At 48.5% G+C, this 18,619-nt stretch overlaps 1 protein-coding gene across 1 annotated transcript; it reads right to left on the bottom strand.

Moving 5' to 3' along the window:
* Window positions 1–826: 826 nt before the first annotated feature.
* Window positions 827–1,897, bottom strand: LOC107124373 (probable G-protein coupled receptor 33). Its single transcript, XM_015427837.1, has one exon. It carries the CDS (start codon window positions 1,895–1,897, stop codon window positions 827–829), a length of 1,071 nt encoding a protein of 356 aa, XP_015283323.1.
* Window positions 1,898–18,619: the final 16,722 nt, after the last annotated feature.

Below are 18,619 nucleotides of genomic sequence, written 5' to 3'. Positions count from 1 at the left end.
TGCTGTTGGGTGTGGCCTATTATGCTAATGAGTTCCTGCTGGGCTTTTTCTACAAAAAGAGCCCTGAACACTTGTATGTGGGCTCCATTCCAAATGGTCAAACAGAAATTAATCAGAACTTTCTAATGCTGGTATTTAGTCACCCATCCCCTTTTGGGTGATTCCACACTAGACCTCAAATCCTGGTTCAACCCTATCCCCAAACTTACATTCTACACTACACCCGAGTTCACCCCTGTAATTATCTCGGGGTATTTTTTTGTTTCCACATTACATTGTGGTCACCCCAGTTTCACCCCACACTTGTCCCAGGATAAACGGATGCTGTTTTGCCGCAGGGATAAATGCAAGGTATTATGCCACGAATGGAACTCTGATAAAACCAAGGATGAGATCCAAGTGCAACACTTGGAATTCACTGCCACAGGAAGTGGTGGCGGCTACAAGCATGGACGGCTTCAAAAGGGAATTAGATAAGCATATGGAGCAGAGGTCCATCAGTGGCTATTAGCTACAAGGTATAGATAGGGACTCTGGGGCAAGTGATGCTCTGTCTTCTTGGTGCTTGGGGAGGTCAACAGTGGGATGGCTTCTAATGTCCTGGCCCCACTGGTGGACCTCCTGATGGCACCTGGTATTTCTGGCCACTGTGTGATACAGAGTGTTGGACTGGATGGGCCTTTGGCCAGATCCAACATTGGCATCTCTTATGTTCTTATGTTCTTCAGTGTGGAAAGGATAGGTAGAAACTTCTAAATACTCAGGAAAACGGGTTTTGCAAGGAGAAAGGGACACAGTCCTCTCTGAGTGACTCGAGGTAGCTTCTTCAGGGAGATGGCAGACAATTTGTTTGAGCAACCTTCACTTTCAAGCTTCCGGTGCTACAAGTTTGGTGGCTCTCCTCGTTGGCATTGTTCATGGGGATGATGGGAATATCCATAAAGCCTCTCTTTAGCAGAGACAGAAGGGATGTCTTGAAGACCTGCTGAAATTTCTCCCCAACAAACAGATAGAGAATGGGGGTGAAACAGAAATTGAAACACTCTCCGATGACCATCGTCACCTGTAACACCTGCTGCGTGAAGCTGAACGATTCCCAATACGTCAGCGAACTGTGGTAGAGATGGTAGGGAAGCCAGCAGATGAAGAAGGAGACCACAGCTGCCACCAGGACCCGGAAAGGCTTGCTGTTCCTCACCAGCCTCTTCTTCTTCATCTCCCAGCCCATCCTACAATGGCAGCCTGTGATGATCAGGAGGGGGAGCAAGAAGGCCAAGAGGAACCGGACCACAAAGAGAGCTAAGTGAACACGATCCATCAACTCCTGGATCTCAGGGCCATCCCAATCACTGGAGAAAGCATAATTATTGAGACACTTCATCCTGCCCTTCACCTCTCGAACCTCCCGGAAAAACAAGTAGGGAGCGCTGAGTATTAAGGAAACCAGCCACACTACTGCAACCACTCTCCACGCCCGGGGAATCGTACGGTTGTGCTGGGACCAGACGGGATGGCAGATAAGGAGGTAGCGGTCCAGGCTGATGATGGTGAGGAGGAAGACGGTGGTGAACATTGCGACTGAAAAGGAGGAATTGATAAGTTTGCAAAGCATCGTGCCGAAGACCCAGTGGAAGTCCAGCAGGATGTAGACGGAGAAGACAGGAAGGGAAGAACAGTGCAGCAAGTAGGTGAAGATCAGATGTGAGAACCAGAGGGTGTTGACGGTCTTCTTCATCTTCACCACCAGCACCCAGAGGAAGAGGCTGTTGGAAACCGTCCCCACCAGTAAGGACACAAAGATAAAAAGGGCAGTGGCCAGGTTTACAGAGGTAATTTTTTCTGGGGAGTGGCTGGCGTCCACTTCTGGGGTTGAAACGTATCCTGGAAGGAGAGTCATGTTGACAGGATCCATCAGGCCCTGGAGGAAGATGGGAAAGACCGAACAAAGAGTTGCATTGGTGGAAGAGGCAGTGGGGCAGGAAAGGAGAGGAGAAGCAGTGAGAAACAAGCCGGGAAACCCCCCACCGGGGCCAGCATTAATATACCCTCAGGTGAGGAGTTCAGGTAAGCGGCACGTTTTTGTTATCTAGCACGTTCAAAACGGGTTTCGCATTGTTTCTTTTAACTCACAGTTGTTGTCCTTCTTCAAAGAGGTCGGCTGACGAAGAATTTATGCCGGTAATCCGGCTCGATCGGCCACTATAGAGTTGCTTGGCACTTGCCTTCTTCGTGGGAGGAGGTCAAAGCCCAATTCAGCTTCTTCCGAAGCTGGATTACGCCAACCTCACACTCCCTCTAGGGCGCTGCTGCCTGCTTGTCCCCCCCCCTCGCTGGGGAGTGATACATTGGGCTGTGTATTGCCCAAACTGTCAAAAGTGGCCGTCGCTCGCTTCGCACGATCACGAAACGCTTCAGTCCTCCATCTTAGCCAGACCGGAAGCCCTAGCTCACAGTTTTTCAGCCTCCGGCTCACACATTTTTTGTCTTCGCTCAGGAAAGGAGGGCTCCAGAGCAAGCTAATTTATGCAGGAGCCAAATCGCTCGCTCACAACTGTAACGCCAGTAGCTCACAAAGTAGAATTTTTGCTCACAAGACCCCACAGCTTAGCGGGAACATTGATGCCTGGGCCCAGGACTTCTGGCCGGGCCCTCTGCCACCGCCCCCTGCCCGCACACTTTCTTTGCTGCATGCCCTTCCTGTGCCTCCTGGCTGGCAAGCACTCCAGCTTCTTTGCTCCTAGGTACCTCGGCTGCTTACCACCGCCAGGGAAGATGGTGCAGATAGTGATGGTCACAGGCTGAGGGCTCTTTTTGTAGCAGGAACTCTTTTGCATATTATGTGACACACCCCTAATGTAGCCAGTCCTCCAAGAGCTTACAGAGCTCTTCTTACAGGGGCTACTGTAAGCTCTTGGAGGATTGGCTACATTAAAGGTGTGTCGCCTAATATGGAAAGGAGTTCCTGCTACAAAAAGAGCCCGCAGTAGCACTCCCAGCTCTACACATCTCCTATTGCCACTGAGGAAAGACCGTGTAGGTGGCTGGCTTGTTGGAGGCGTCATGAGCAAGCAGGGGGAAGATACATAGGCACAGGGGTCATTTCATAGAAAAAGAGCTAGGGGAACTCATTAGCATAACTCATTAGCATATACCACACCCCCTGACATCAGGGGCCTGGCGGTGGACCTGCAAGGCCAGCGGGAGTGCAAGGAAGCCCCGCCAAGGCCCTCCCTGGCCCCAGGCAGGCAGGGGTGGGGACAGGCAGGGAGGAAGCAACTTACCCTCCCTCTTCTCCTGCCTCCTCCTGGCTGAATGAGGGCTGGAAGCGGGGCGGCTGGAAGCAGGGGGCGGGGCTTCGTCATGTGGCCCCCCTGCACCTCACCCGGGGGAACTGTGTTCCCCCACGTTCCCCCCCGAAATGACCTCTGCATAGGCAGATGGGTGGGGGCAGGAAGAGAGGTATGAGAGGGTGTCCTGGTAGTGGGACTCTTTGCCCAGGGGAGCACTCTTTGCCCAGGGCCCATGAAAACCTAGAATCAGCCCTGCCCCCCCACCCCCACCCCACGCAGCATTTACAAACTTGCCTTCTAACGAGACGGTGCACTCCGCTGGGCCTGCGTTGCGTGAGATCCAGCAGAACTCTGAGACAACATCAAAGCTGGTTCATGCAGAAAGGAGATAAGGAGAAGTGACAGGAAGCGACTTCTGCAAATGGTATCTGTGCATGTCTGTCAGGCTGGTACCGCATTCCGTTTCCCCTTGACCAAGATACTCAGCCTGTAACTACTGTAGGGCAGTCAGAAATTCAACCGCTGAAACTTTCTCCATCACTAGAAACCCATCTCCAAAGGCGGAGGAAGGAATAGGCACTGAACCGTGCTCTTTGGTCACACGCAGGAAGCTGCTCAGGAACCATTCTGTGTGCCTCAAGCACGTCCTTTCCAGCAATGCAAACTTATTGGTTCAAATGCATCACCTCAGACTCAAAAACCTCCAACAGATGGCTGCTTACCATGGGTCAGCCACAGTTCTCTCAGAACTTTCTCAGTTCCACCTACCTCACAGGGTGTCTGTTGTGGGGAGGGGAAGGGAAAGGAGATTAAACAACTCTGAGACTCCAAGTGAAGGGCGAGGTATAAATCCAACTCTTCTTCTTCTTCTTCTGCCTGAAGACCTCCAAGGACAAGAGGACCATCACGCTCTCCATAACGAGTCCCCCATTGTCAAACCACTGTTCCTGTTCGGTGGCTTCTCCAAACATTCAGCTGAAATCTAGCCCTCTGTAACATGGACCCATAGGGTCCCAGCCAGTGCTCCCTCTAAGCTGTGGTGTCTTGTGAGCAAAAATTCTACGTTGTGAGCTACTGGCATTAAAGTTGTGAATGAGCAATTTGGCTATTGCACAAATTAGTTTGCTCTGGAGCCATCCTCCCTGAGCTGAGACAAAAATTTGTGAGCTGGAGGCTAAAGAACTGTGAGCTAGCTCACACTCACTCAGGTTAGAGGGAACACTACTCCCAGCTTGCCATCTGGAGCAGTAGAAGGGAAGTTGGCACCATCTTCTAATCGACAGCCCTTCAGGTGTGCGAGGAGCACGGTTCTGTTTGTTCCTCAGCCTTTCCCTTCTATTATACTCAGCTACTTCAACGTTTCCTCACAGGCCTTGTCTTCCAGACCCCTAACCATCTTTGCTCCCCTCCTCTGAACCCGTTCCAGTTTGTCTACATCCTTCTTAATAGATAGTGCCCAGAACTGGATGCAGTACTCCAAATGAAATACGATTGGAGTGAAGCTGTTACTTAGCATGACTTGGATATTAAGCTTTGCCACCTAAAATCCTGTCAGGTTTTTTTTTTGGGGGGGGGGGGCAGCTCCCTCCCCGCCAAAGGCCATTATTGCAAATAGAAAAAAAATGGTACGTACTGATTTTCTTCCATGGGTCAAATAGTGTTGGAAGTTCCAGATGCAGTGTCCCTGTCTCAGACCTCCAGACTGAGTGGCAAGAGAAACTAGATAGGTAGACAGGCACACTGACCTTTCTTCCTGTATCTACTCTTCTGCCACTGCCCTCTTTGATATGAAGATTGTGTTCTCAGGGATCAATTTCCCCTTTCCTCCCCCCCCCTCTCTCTGGATGAAGGTGTGCTCTCTACCTGCAGGCACCAAGAGAGGGACATGCGGTCCTTTCTTGGCACAATCTTTTAGCTAGTAAATTAGCAATCTATCAATCTCTGCTCCTTCCTATCAGAAGTGTACTTCTCAAATAAACAGAGAAGTATTTCTCTTCTAAACTTGCAACATGGCTCTGTGTAGCTCTGTAAGCCAAGTAATTTGGTAAAGTGACGCTACTGCATTTGTAGCTCTATTTAAGCACTGTGCTAACTAGTGGTAACTGGACTAAGCACACCAGTTAACCTCCAACAGGTTATGGGCCCAGCACGCTTCTGCTGCACCACTCTGCTAACTAGTGGTAACTGGACTAAGCACACCAGTTAGCCTCCAATAAAGGAAGGGATCACCCATCTTGTATCTATGCATCCGATCCTTTTTTTTTTGCCTAAATGCAGAATTCTGCATATGTCTTTGTTGAATCACCTTGTATTCATTTGGCCTAGCTGTCCAACCTGTCAAGGTCATTTGAATTGGGTGTGTGTGTCTTCTGATGTGCCTGCTATTTGTCCCAGCTTTGGGTCATTTGCAAGCCTGATAAGGACTCTCCCTCCCCCCCAAACAAGTAATTGATAATGATACTGAAATGTACAGGGTCCATTTGGCAGCCCACTTGAGAGCTCCTTCCAAGGTCCACTGATCAATGCTTCATCAGTAGGGGGTCTGCGAACCATTGTGAATCCAGCTAACAGCAGATTCATCTAGCGCACATTTAACCAGTTTGAAAAACCAAAATGTCACAGGAAGCTTTATCAAACATCGTGCCAAAATCGAGACATCTTGAGCGACAGCGTTCACAGACCCACCAGCCTGATCAAAACAAAAGACTAGTAAAAGCCGGCATGGATTTGCAAAGAACAAATCGTGCCAGATTTAGACCAATTGCTGTATAATCTGTTCTAGACCATTTCCGCACAAATGCAAACCTCCACATTGGCATTCTTAGATAATCAAAGTTTATAAATCTTTTTGCACAACTTTTTGCCTCCCTTTCCTAATCCACTTTTCCCACAATTTCCCCCCCTTTGGATTTGAACTCATAGTTTTCCAGTGAGGAATTCCTGATTCTGAATTTTGTTTCCATGTTGGGCACGTCACTGGCTGACGCTCTAGCAATCAGCCTGGAAACTTTCAGGCCGATAGCTAGAGCGTCAGCCGGTGACGTGCCCAACATGATGACGTCACCTCCGGGTGACAGCATTGCGCTGAGCATGTCACCCCAAACCGGGTGCGTTGGGGGTGGGGTTCCCCCCCCGGCCTTTTCTGGACTAGCGGCTTGGGGACCCTTTGAGTGGGGGAACCTCCGCCCTCCTGGGGGACCTGGCAACCCTACACATGACGAGGGTAGGATCTGAATTTGAGGGGAAAAAATCCCCACAAATAAACTAGGCATTTGCCTAGAGTGCCGGGCCCTGGATGGGGCAGCAGGCCCTGGATGAGGCGCCCAAGTTCGCCTCCCCCCCCAAAAGCCCACGTGCCGCCGTTCGCCTCCCCTGCTCCGCCGCTGAAGCAGCTGCGTCCCCAGCCAGCCAGCCCCGCATCCCCTGCCCCCATCCCTGAGCGCTGCTGTCTGCTGCAGCAGCTTCCTCGCAGCCGGGCAGGGGCAGGGGAGAGGCAGCCTGCTGGCCCTTCTGGGTGACTTCTCTGTGGTGGGGCAGTTGTGGCTCCGGCGCGCCTGGCCATGGGGGAGCCGGCAGCAGCGCTGCTACTGGTCAGAGGAGGAGGCTGCCGCTGCTGGGAGCCCCCCAGCGGCGGAGGTGAAGGCAGGAAGGAGGCGAAGGCAGGCAGGAGGGAGCGAGCGCCCACCAAGGCCAGTGAGTGCGGCGGCGGGGGAGGGAGGAAGGGAGGGCATGGGCGCACGGGGACGGACCCCCCTCTCCAATCCCCCCCATTCTCCAGGCCGGCTGGTGGCGCCACGCCAACATGGCTGGAGGTGCAGAGGAGATGCGGCGTCCCCCCCCTCCCGTGCACGTCAGGTGCTGGCATCCGAAGGGGGGGGGAGGAGAGGGAGGTGTTACAGTGGGAGGAAGACGTGGGGGGGCTCAGCGCTGCTGCAACTCATGGTGCTGCAACTTTCGGGAAGCTTTGTTTCCCCACACACACACATGTTTCCAGGCCCCACCGGGAGGTTGGCATCTGCACCTCGCCTAGGGTGCAGGAACACCTCGGGCCGGCCGTGATTGCTCACAGGCAGTGTTCCCTCTAAGCTGAGTTAGTGTGAGCTAGCTCACAGTTTTTTAGCCTCCGGTTCACCCATTTTTGTCTTAGCTCAGGAAGGAGGGCTTCAAAGCAAACTAATTTATGCAGTAGCCAAATCGCTCGCTTACAACTTTAATGCCAGTGGCTCAAAAAGTAGAATTTTTGCTCACAAGACTCCACAGCTTAGAGGGAACATTGCTCACAGGGTTATTGTGAGGATAAAAGGAAGGAGGAAAGAATTATGCACTGGCCTGAGCTCCTCAGGGAAAGGATGGGACACACATGCGCTAGTCAAACTAATGGATTTTTGCCAGGTAAGGATCCCATCCTACCTGTGGCTTGTTCTTCATGTCAGCTGCCTTGAAAGATGGAACTTACACAGGGAGGGTGCCCAGAAGGTCCTCTGTGTTCTAGCTACTTTTGTTCCAGCGATGAGGAGAGAATGAAGATTGCAGCAAAGATATGCAGCACCCAGAAGTGATCAACCTCACGAACAGTGGCCGGATGGGACGGTACTAAGCAAAATGACTGGCAGTCAGAGGCAAGGAAGAAGAAGAGGAGGAGGAGGAGGAGGAGGAAGAGATTGGATTTATATCCCACCCTTCACTACCCGAAGGAGTGTCAGAGCAGCTTACAATCTTTTTTTCCCTTCCCCTCCCCACAACAGACACCCTGTGAGGTGGGTGGGGCTGAGAGAGCACTGAGAGAACTTGTGACTGACCCAAGGTCACACCAGCAGCTGCATGTGGTGGAGTGGGGATTCAAACTCGGTTCTCCCAGATTAGAGTCTACAGGGAGCGGTGGCGCAGATGGTAAAACGTCTGCTTTAACAACTATGAACAGCCACTATGGCTGTTCAAGAACCACCACGGCTGGGGTGAGCTCCTGGCCCTAGTCTTAGCTCCCGCCCACCCAGCAGCTCGAAAGCAATTAAAATAAGTGAGTAGACAAATGGGTACCTACCCTTAGATGGGTAGGGGGCACCCTCCTCCGACGAGGTGTGTGGTGGCGGCATCGATGGCGACGGAACATCGGCGGCAGCAGAGCATTGGCGGCGGCAGTGGAATGGCGATGCAGTGGCAACAAAAGTCGATGGAGCGATCCCTGGTGGCCAGCATAACATCGTGCGGCTGACGACGGCGGAGGCGGAGACTGGGAGGCGCGCGATGATGTGTAACGCGGGCGCAGCAGGGCCTAATGGACAGAGCCGAGGCCGAAGTGGACATGGGCCGTGCGCCTGAACGGTCCCGCTGACGAAAGTCATCCCAAAGCACCAGAGACCGCCTGGGGGTCAGGGCGGTATAGCAAGTCGAAATAATAAATAAATAAAATAAATAAATATACACTCCTAGCCACTACACCAAACTGGCTCCAAACCGTGCTCTTTACCACTACACCAAAGAGGCAACAAGATTCAAATGGTCTATTCCCCACCCATTGGGGTTCCAATAATGTACTTTCACAGATGTGTGGGGCTTCTCCAACCCCTCTTAAAGCTTGCTGAGGATTTGAGCTTGTGCTGACCCATAGGGCGAGGGCTTTCACTCCACTTTTCTTGGCCTTGATGCATGTGGATGACTTCATTATAGGCCAATGGGGGAGGGTTCATATGCCCACAATGAGTCATACTTGTACGTGCCGTTGTGGTTATGCGGTCAGTCAGATGCTCAGTCTTGTGGCTTCCACCAGAGGCCTCCTCTTCCCGTTTTGCTGCTGATACAAGGTAGAAGGACAAGTTCTGTTCTAATGCTACCTTTCCGCATGGCAAGGCTCAGTTCCTCCCCAGCCCCATGAGCTATTGGGGAAAATGCAGGGAATTAGTTCCTGCAAATGCACAATGGTAACATTATCCCACGACGCTTACCTTAGTGCCTCTGCTTCTCCGGCTTTCCAAAAAAGCTTTTTGCACTCATGGGACTTTATTTCTATATGTGGCAATGGCAGTGAGATGATTAAATGCACAAAAATGGAAACATTTGCTGTTACCAACAACAGAGGGATGGTTGGTGAAGCTGGTGGAACTTGCAGAGACGGCTAAACTTACTTCTTTGAGAGGAAAGACATTATCTACATTTATTGTCAACTGGAAACCCCTTATAGATTTTTTGCATAAAATGGGGGGGGAAGGAAATGATTATCTGCAGATTTTATGATTAAGGGGGGAAAATTAGGTAACAGAAAAAAGAGAGCTCTAGGTCAAAGAAGACGGGGACGGCAAAGGATGAGATGGTTAGACAGTGTCATAGATGCAACGAACATGAAGTTGAGCCAACTTCAGAGGATGGCGGAAGACAGGAGGGCCTGGCGAGAGCTGGTCCATGGGGTCGCGAAGAGTCAGACTCGACTGTGCGACTGAACAACAACAACAAACATTTGTCCCACGACGCTTACCTTAGTGTCTCTGCTTCTCCGGCTTTCCAAAAAGCTTTTTGCACTCATGGGACTTTATTTCTATACGTGGCAATGGCAGCGAGACGATTAAATGCACAAAAATGGAAACATTCGCTGTTACCAACAACAGAGGGATGGTTGGTGAATCTGGTGGAACTTGCAGAGACGGCTAAACTTACTTCTTTGAGAGGAAAGACATTATCTACATTTATTGTCAACTGGAAACCCCTTATAGATTTTTTGCATAAAATGGGGGGGGAAGGAAATGATTATCTGCAGATTTTATGATTAAGGGGGGAAAATTAGGTAACAGAAAAAAGAGAGCTCTTTTTTTTGTAATTATACAGTGTTAACTTTGTAACTTGACTTATATTTGTCATGGAGAATATCAGAAGTCACTTGTTCATACACCAGTTTGGTGTAGCGGTTAAGTGCGCAGACTCTAATCTGGGAGAACTGGGTTTGATTCCCCACTCCTCCACTTGCAGCTGCTGGATGACCTTGGGCAAGCCATAGTTTTGGCACAGCTGTTCTTGAAAAAGAGCAGTTTCTGTCAGAGCTTCTCTCAGCCCCGCCTACCTCACAGGGTGTCTGTTGTGGGGAGGGGGAAGGAAAGGAGATTGTAAGCCACTCTGAGACTCCTTTGGGTAGTGAAGGGAAAGGTATAAATCCAATCTCTTCTTCTTCTTCTTCTTCTTCATCATCATATGTTTTATGTTCTTTTTCTCATCCCTCTTTCCATCTTCTTTTATGTTTTATTTAATTTTGCATTTCCTTTTACAAAAATATCTGTTGTAAACATTCTTAATGAAAATTATTTTTTTTTTTTAAGCCAGTTTGATTTAATGGTTAAGAGCGGTGGACTCTAATCTGGAGAACCGGGTTTGATTCCCCACTCCTCCACATGCAGCTACTGGGTGACCTAGGGTCAGTCACAGTTCTCTCAAAGCTGTTCTCTCAAGACCAGTTCTCTCAGAGCTCTCTCAGCCCCACCTACATCACAGGGTTTCAGTTGTGGGGAGAGGAAGGGAGGAAGGGAAGGAAATTGTAAGGCACTCTGAGTGAAGTGCGGGGTATAAATCCAATCTCTTCTCTATGCATTCCCAGTTCCCCCCTAGGGCTTAACCCCTTATTTACTGTGGGTTTTTTCCTGGAGGTCAGTGGTGTTGCTGCCAAAGCAAGCTGCAGAGGTTTCTGGGTATAATACTTGAACCTACTGCCTCTCCTATGCTCTATCAAAAAGACAGCTGCTTCTCTGGGGGGAGGTTAATTCCCACACCACTGCATGTGAGTCACAGGGCTACTGCTGGCGTGCTGCACCGCTGGAAGAATGAGATTACATTTGCAAAGATTCCCTTACATAAAGGGCATGGAGATAAATCAATATCCTCGGGAGTTCTTCTTGTACAGTTTATTATAATCCACAATCAGCTAAACAAAAAAAACAACAACAACCATCATGATGCACACTGGATACATTAGTAGTTGTTCTATACAGAATTCCTACAATTAATGATACAATAAAATTATTAAAACGCTAAACCAATCGTTTCCTTATTGAGCACATCAGTGCAGAAAATTTTGCTCCCTTAAAGGTAGTTTCATTAAAAGAGTCAGCAAGGAAAAGAGAAACATAAAAAAATATCAGATCTGCCTTAGTGTTTTCTCTGTTCTCTGTTCTGTTTTGGGGACAAGAAAAATGCTCTACACAGCCAAGATGTTTTAAAGTTTGCCTCCATACTAGAAAGGGGATGGATGGGATCTAATGACTGAGTTCTCACAATTTAAAGGTAAAGGTTCCCTTGCTCGAAAGCCAGTCGAGTCCAACTCTAGGGTTGCGGTGCTCATCTCCATTTCAAAGCCGAAGAGCCAGCGCTGTCCAAAGATATTTCTGTGGTCATGTTGGCCGGCATGACTAAACACCAAGGCGCACAGAACGCTGTTACCTTCCCACCAAAGTGGTACCTATTTATCTACTTGCAATTTCTTGCTTTCGAACTGCTAGGTTGGTAGGATCTCACAATTTAGGGTAAATCAATCTCCAGTTTTGACATATTTATTACCTATGTTGTCTTTGCCCCCAGCTGAACCCAAACAGATGATAATCAGAAACCAAACTTGTCATTCTTTTTATCTGTTAAAAATAACATCTTCACTATTTTGCATGCTACTTTAAAAAGCCACCCTCTATATATACACCTATGATCTGTAATTCCATTTCATTGTCTGACAAAGTGTGCGTGCACACAAAAGCTTACACCTTGAATAAAACTTTGGTGGTCTTAAAGGTGCCACTACACTCTAGCTTTGTTATGGTATTTGGATGTAACTGGAGTGATATACATATTCCCTATGTCCTTGTAAAACAGACAGCATAAAAGGACGTGTTCGATTGTTTCTATCATACCAAACTGGGACAGAGATGTTGTGCATATGGGGCACACACACACCTTCCTTCAAGAAAGGCATATGGGAGAATGTTAAAACGGGCCCAGGGAAAAGCTCTACAATATTTGCGGAATTCTAATGTGCAGAGGTAATTTGGTGGAGTAAAATTCTGATCACTGTTCACCATGGCCGGAACAGAATAGGCCCGTGGTCTGTCCACTTAGAGGGCTGTATCCCATATTCTCTGTTTAACTATTGCTCAGCATCATTGGGGGTGGTCCCATGCCAGTCAATTAGCAAGCCATTACCACCATTTGTATACACATTTTTAAAATGGGGGCTCCAGATGACATGAACCCACTATTCTCTTTTTTCTCTGCCGTGTTATAATTGGTTTCTTTTGTTTCTAGCCGTTGGTTTGTTGCCCGTTTTGCTTTTATGCTGCATCTAAGTGAAATCTCTAGTATGTGGATGGATGTTCTGTGTGCTTCTCCCTCAGGACATTTTGGAGCATACCAGAAAGCGTAGCTCCAGTTGACCACCTTTGAACTGCTTGCTGCAGTCACTTTCTTATGGGCACTATTACGACTGCATGCCTCTGTGAATGCCATTCCTGCCTCTGCCTTTCGGTGATATTCCTGGCATCATGCCATAATAACACTCATCGACTCAAACTGGGGGGGAATTGCGGAGGTATGCTTCTGCGGATGTCCAGAAAACAGGGAAAATGTACTGATGACCCCAGTTGAACAGAAGCCCAAATCCAGGAGGCAAATGATTTTGGCAACTCCATTTCCATCTGTCTGTAGCTCCTCTGTCACAATTTCACAAGCTACTAATGCTGGAATAGCAACGACTCGATTCAGGGAAATAGCTCCAGTGCTGAACTACCGAGTGTGTGGATTGGCTGCTTCCTGGTATGGCTAACGAAGGGACATTAGCATACTGCTCCATGATTGGTGGCTGATGACACTGTTGCTATGGACTCTCATGACGTTGCCATGCTCTGTTGCTTATAGTGATATCAACCCCACCCCCCACCCATTTTTCTGGTATAAATGTGTAGGATACTGGCAATGCTATACTGGAGTAACGCCAGAGTTAGAAAGTTATGGCCATAGCACATCACTAGGATCACACTGTTAAGGTTCTGTTGGTAATTATGAACACTTGATGTTGTTTTAATAGCTGTATCTCCCCTATTTTTCAGTCACTTTGATTAAAATGTTGCCTGGAGGATATTGGGAGTTTAACAAAAGTTGCCAGGCGGCAATGGAGGCTTTCAGAATGGGCCACAGAAGGGAGGGCTCCGACCCGACTGGCCCAGGGTAGCTCGATCTCGTCAGATCTTGTGAGCTTAGCAGGGTCGGCCCTGGTTAGTGTTTGGGTGGGAGACCACCAAAGAAGTCCAGGTTTGCTAGGCAGAGGCAAGCAATGGCAAAACACTTCTGTTAGTCTCCTCCTGTGAAAACCCTACAGAGTCACCGTAAATCAGCTGTGATTTGATGGCAGTTTCTACTACAATGGGGGAGGCATTGCTTCCTGGTGAAGACCTGGAAATGATATCACTGCATTTAATGACATTCTAGGAATCCCCCCCCCCCAATATCTCTGGTAAAGACCATAGGGATTGGAGAATCTTCCAGAGAGTGGCTTGATACGGTGATGTTATTCCCCCTCATTTCCCCCCTGCTGTTCCACTGAGCGAGCGAAAGGGGAATGGCGTGCAGGGGCAAAGTTTGCCTGCCAAAGCCAGGCAAATGGTAAGGCTAATTTTGCAGGTTAGCAGGGAATCTTTCTCCAGTTCAGCCACTCCTCAGAAACATGATCCTCTCTCATTTCAGAAAATAGAAGAATTTCAGGCCTCTGCTTTGTGAACAGATTTGCTGTTCAGGGTGTGCATTTGGATACCCCCCCCCCCGAGACAAAACTATACCCAAATTTTGTTGTCTTGGGTCAGCTCGGAGATGCCTGAAATGATGCAAAATGCTCTCAAAATACTAATTGTAATCATTCAGGAAAAGCTCTTTCAAATCCTAATACTTTACACATGAGGATTCTAAAGCAACGGGCATGTTTGCAAAGTCAGTAAGGCAATAGAAGACAACACTTTATTTGAAAGAGCTTTTCCTGAATGATTACAATTACAATGTACAAATAGAAGACAACACGTTGTTACCTTTGATGTCGTTCGGAAGAAGTTGTATTACGAAACGGAAACGTACTCCGGGGAGTTTCGTCAACCGCTTCAAAACGTGTTCAAACGTCTATGAAATCATGTCAATTTCTACTTTTCTGTGCTGTTGAAGAACTGTATTTGGAACTGTTTCTATGCTTCAAAGAAATTATATGTATAGCGCATTCATTACAGCTATTATGTTCTTTTTTCCAGTAGTCATATAACTGTGACCTTCTGTTTTGTATATAGATTCAGGACAGACAAAAGGAAATACCTCTTTACACAGAGAATGATTAAAATGTGGAATTCTCTGCCAGAGGGCACAGTGATGGCCACAGGAATAGACAGCTTTCAAAATGAAGGGTTAGATCCACGGACGGTAGGTCTATCAGTGGCCACCAGCCATAGTGCCTAAAGGGAACCGCCACGTTCCAAGACAGTCAACTTCTGAACCCCAGTGCCCGGAGGCAACATCAGGGGAAGGCCTCTAATCTGGGAGAACCTGGTTTGATTCCCCACTCCTCCACATGAAGCTGCTGCTGTGACTTTGGGTCTGTCACAAGTTCTCTCAGAGCTGTTCTCTCAAGAGCAGTCCTGCCGAATTGCTCTTTAGGAGAGACAATTGGAACAGTGTATTAATAGGGGTTCTGGTCAGTGTTTACGGAGGATGGGCTGCGCCAATACGCTTCAATGAAGAGACAGAGACAGAGGTAAAAATGTACTTTAGTTTACTAGATATTCATTCAAAGCACACAATAACATACAAGCACACAAGAACTAAGTAAAAACAGATAGATTTTGTACAGCACGGTTGCATTAGCAGGTTATATCATTGAGGGGTGATATTTACCTCAGGCGTAGTGCGGCTCCTAAAGCTTCCAGTGGGAAGGCGGGCAGGAGGGGAGAAAATGGTAGAAACACGTGTAACCAGACCAGCTGAGAACACGTGGATTGCCTTAGCTGCAGACTAAGGTAAAGCGAGTCAAGGGATTGGTACAGGAAGCTGGATAAGAGAGGAAAAGCAGACGTAGAGGGGTCATTGGTGAAGGGAAGGATGGCGTGGCCACTCTGTGTTCTATGTTTTAAGGACTCTTGCGAGCGGGGAGGGGGTGGGCCCAAGCGGATTACCAGGTGGCCCTACCCCAAGGGTCAGGGATTGGCTATTAGGTCAATTTTCAATCTATTGATTAACCTGAGAGGTGGTACCTGGGCAAGGGCGGGAAGTACGTGCGGAGGAACCCGCAGCTGCTGACTCATCTCCAGCCATGTGGAATCAATGTCCATTGTAGTCTGGCATCGGGTGAACTCACGGTTAATCCATTCAGGGTGGAGACCAGGTGTTAGGGCTAGCTAATGAGTTTCTGTGTTTGCTGAAGACTTTGTGTTTGTCCACACAAGCAGTTCTATTCTACTCAGGGTGTGAACCTCTCTGCTCAATAGGGGAGAAAAGTTAGAGAGAAGGGAACACTGCTCATGAATACTCCAAAGGGGGTCAGTTTTAAACCCACCCACCCCCACTTTTGATGCGTCGTTGTGCTTACAAGTTTAGTTTGCTTTGGTGATTGGTTTTAAACGGATTATCATGCATTACTGGCCTTCAATGTGCACTGCTTTTTTATTATTGCCTTTCGGGGGGGGGAGTTTCAAACCACAATCAATGCTCTAAGCTGTGGAGTCTTGTGAGCCAAAATTCTACCTTGTGAGCTACTGGCATTAAAGTTGTGAGCGAGCGATTGGGCTGCTGCATAAATCAGTTTGCTCTGGAGCCCTCCTTCCTGAGCTAAGGCAAAAATGTGTGAGCCGAAGGCTAAAAAACTGTGAGCTACCTCACGCTAACTCAGCTTAGAGGGAACACTGCCCACAATGGAATCCTGCTTTCTAAAAGCACCAGTCAACTTTAGATCTGAGAAGCAACGTTAAAAAAGACACAAAAAAACCGCAAGCTCATTGGACCAGCAAACAGTTTTCACAGATAGGTGTGCCAAGTTCTGGCTTGGAAAATTCCTAGATATTTGGAGGGGGCAGTGCCTAGAGAGGGTGGAGTTTGGGAAGGGGAGGGAGCTCAGCTAGGATGTAATGCCCTCGAATCAGCTCTCCAAAGTAGTCATTCAGGGCTCTTTTTGTAGCAGGAACTCATTTGCATATTAAGCGACACCCCCCCCTAATGTAGCCAATCCTCCAAGAGCTTACAGAGCTCTTCATACAGGGGCCTACTGTAAGCTCTTCGAGGATTGGCTACATTAGGGGGTGTGCTATATATGCAAGGTATTTCTTGCTACAAAAAGAGCCCTGAGTCATTTCCTCCAGGGAAACTGATCTCTGTAGTCTGGAGCAATGCTCCCTCTCTAAACTGTTGAGTCTTGTGAGCAAAAATTCTTCTTTGTGAGCAACCGGCATTAAAGTTGTGAGTGAGCGATTTGACTACTGCATAAATTTAGTTTGCTCTGGAGCCATCTTTCCTGAGCAGAGACAAAAATGTGTGAGCCGGAGGCTAAAAAACTGTGAGCTAGCTCACACTAACTCAGCTTAGAGGGAACACTGATTCTGGAGATCAGTCGCCGTTCCACCTGGGAGATGGTAACCCTATCCACAGACCAGAATAACCTATGAATATACAAAGATTGAGTCCAATTGGCACCTTTAAGACTGACAAAGTTTAATTCTGGGTATTAATTTGCATGCACACAAAATCTGATACCCAGAATTAAACTTTGTTGGTCTTAAAGGTGCCAAGTGGACTCGAATTTTGTTCTAGTGCTTCAGAGCAAAACGGCTACCCACCTTAATCTATGCACATACAGAACAGATGCACCAGGACCGATCCTGTGGACTTATCTTTTTTTTTATTTCGGTGAGAAGTAGAGAAACATTTTCCTGGACTTAGTTTTTCAGTTCTCAGCTTTCAACCTGATATTAAGCCACATGCCCGTCATACTGGAGATCTTGCCGGAGCAGAAACTTGTTTGCATCATCTACCGTTATCATCAAATGCCTTATCTCCAGTATTGCAAAGACAGAATAATTATTGTGCCCGGCAGTGAAGGAGGGTTCCTTTTAAAAGGGGGGACCGCCTTTCCCCGTATGTTCCCCCAAGAGCACTACGGTCTGGGGCCCGAAACTTATTGACTGTGCCGGGCCCCAAAGATGCTAAATTGGCCGTCACGAGGGCTAGGGCTTTTTCGGTGGCGGCCCCTACCTGGTGGAACGAGCTCCCGGAGGAGATCAGGGCCCTGCGGGATCTGGTACAGTTCCGCAGGGCCTGCAAGACGGAGCTCTTCCACCAGGCTTTCGATTAGGGGCCGCCGCCACCCCCCCTGCTATTACCATCATTGGGGGGGGAAGGGCCCTAGGATGGAATGAAGAAACACCGGAATTGACACCCAATATTAAGGACATGGAATGCCTACCAGGGTGTTGGAAGTGGATGCGGTTGACATCTCCCGAGGCTCCGGCGCTGAGATTGTTGAGCACTTTAATGTATTGTATTTATTGTTTTTAAACTGTATAACCTGTTTTAAATGTAATTTAAATTGATGTTTTACTATGGTAAGATCTTTTACTATGTAAACCGCCCTGAGCCCTACGGGGGAGGGCGGGATATAAATCTAATAAACGAAATGAAACGTAAATGAAAAGACAGCAACTGAAAATGAAATTCAGTGGAGTGGAAGTTGGATTTCCAGAACTTTACACTAATAGAATAAGTATTTGCAACTCCTCTGATCAAGGTGAAAATTAATTTCCCTCCTGGCCCCTTTCCCTTTTCTCATAATTTTGGTTTCCCTTCTTAATTTCCTTCAGTTCACTGCATTTCTTCAGCCCAACAGAGGATGCATAAAAAGGTGATAGTTTGAAAGTATTTTGCATGGAACTAAAAAACAAATTTTAAAAATGCAAGACATATTTTAAAAGAGCAGGAAATGGCACAAGGAAGGAAAAAGCTCAGGGCCGTAGCTAAAGCCCTCCTAGTGGGGAGGCCTTGGGGAAAGGGGGGGGCTGGAGTGTGTGTGGGCGCGCGCCACACACACATCACCGGGAGTGGCGTAATGCCCTCTCCCCCTTCTCTGGCCCTGAATGTCAGGGTCCCGGCTCCGGCCACAGCCCTTCCTGCCTTGGCGGCGGCCCGCCTGTCGCTTCCCACCCACCCCTGGTGGCAGGCCCGCCTCCCCGCCCGCCCAAAAGCGGGGGCTGACCGGCCGGAGGACGATGGAACTCTCTGCAGTCGCTGCAGCCCGAGAGGGGAGGAGAGGCAAGGCGACCCCGGCAGCAACAGGCAGTGCCTCCGCCACCCGC

Source organism: Gekko japonicus, unplaced genomic scaffold, assembly GCF_001447785.1.
Source record: "Gekko japonicus isolate JY-2015 unplaced genomic scaffold, Gekko_japonicus_V1.1 scaffold641, whole genome shotgun sequence".
In the NCBI taxonomy this organism is placed as follows: domain Eukaryota; kingdom Metazoa; phylum Chordata; class Lepidosauria; order Squamata; family Gekkonidae; genus Gekko; species Gekko japonicus.
The sequence above is the reverse complement of the archived record's forward strand: the minus strand, read 5'-3'. Positions and strand labels throughout refer to the sequence as shown.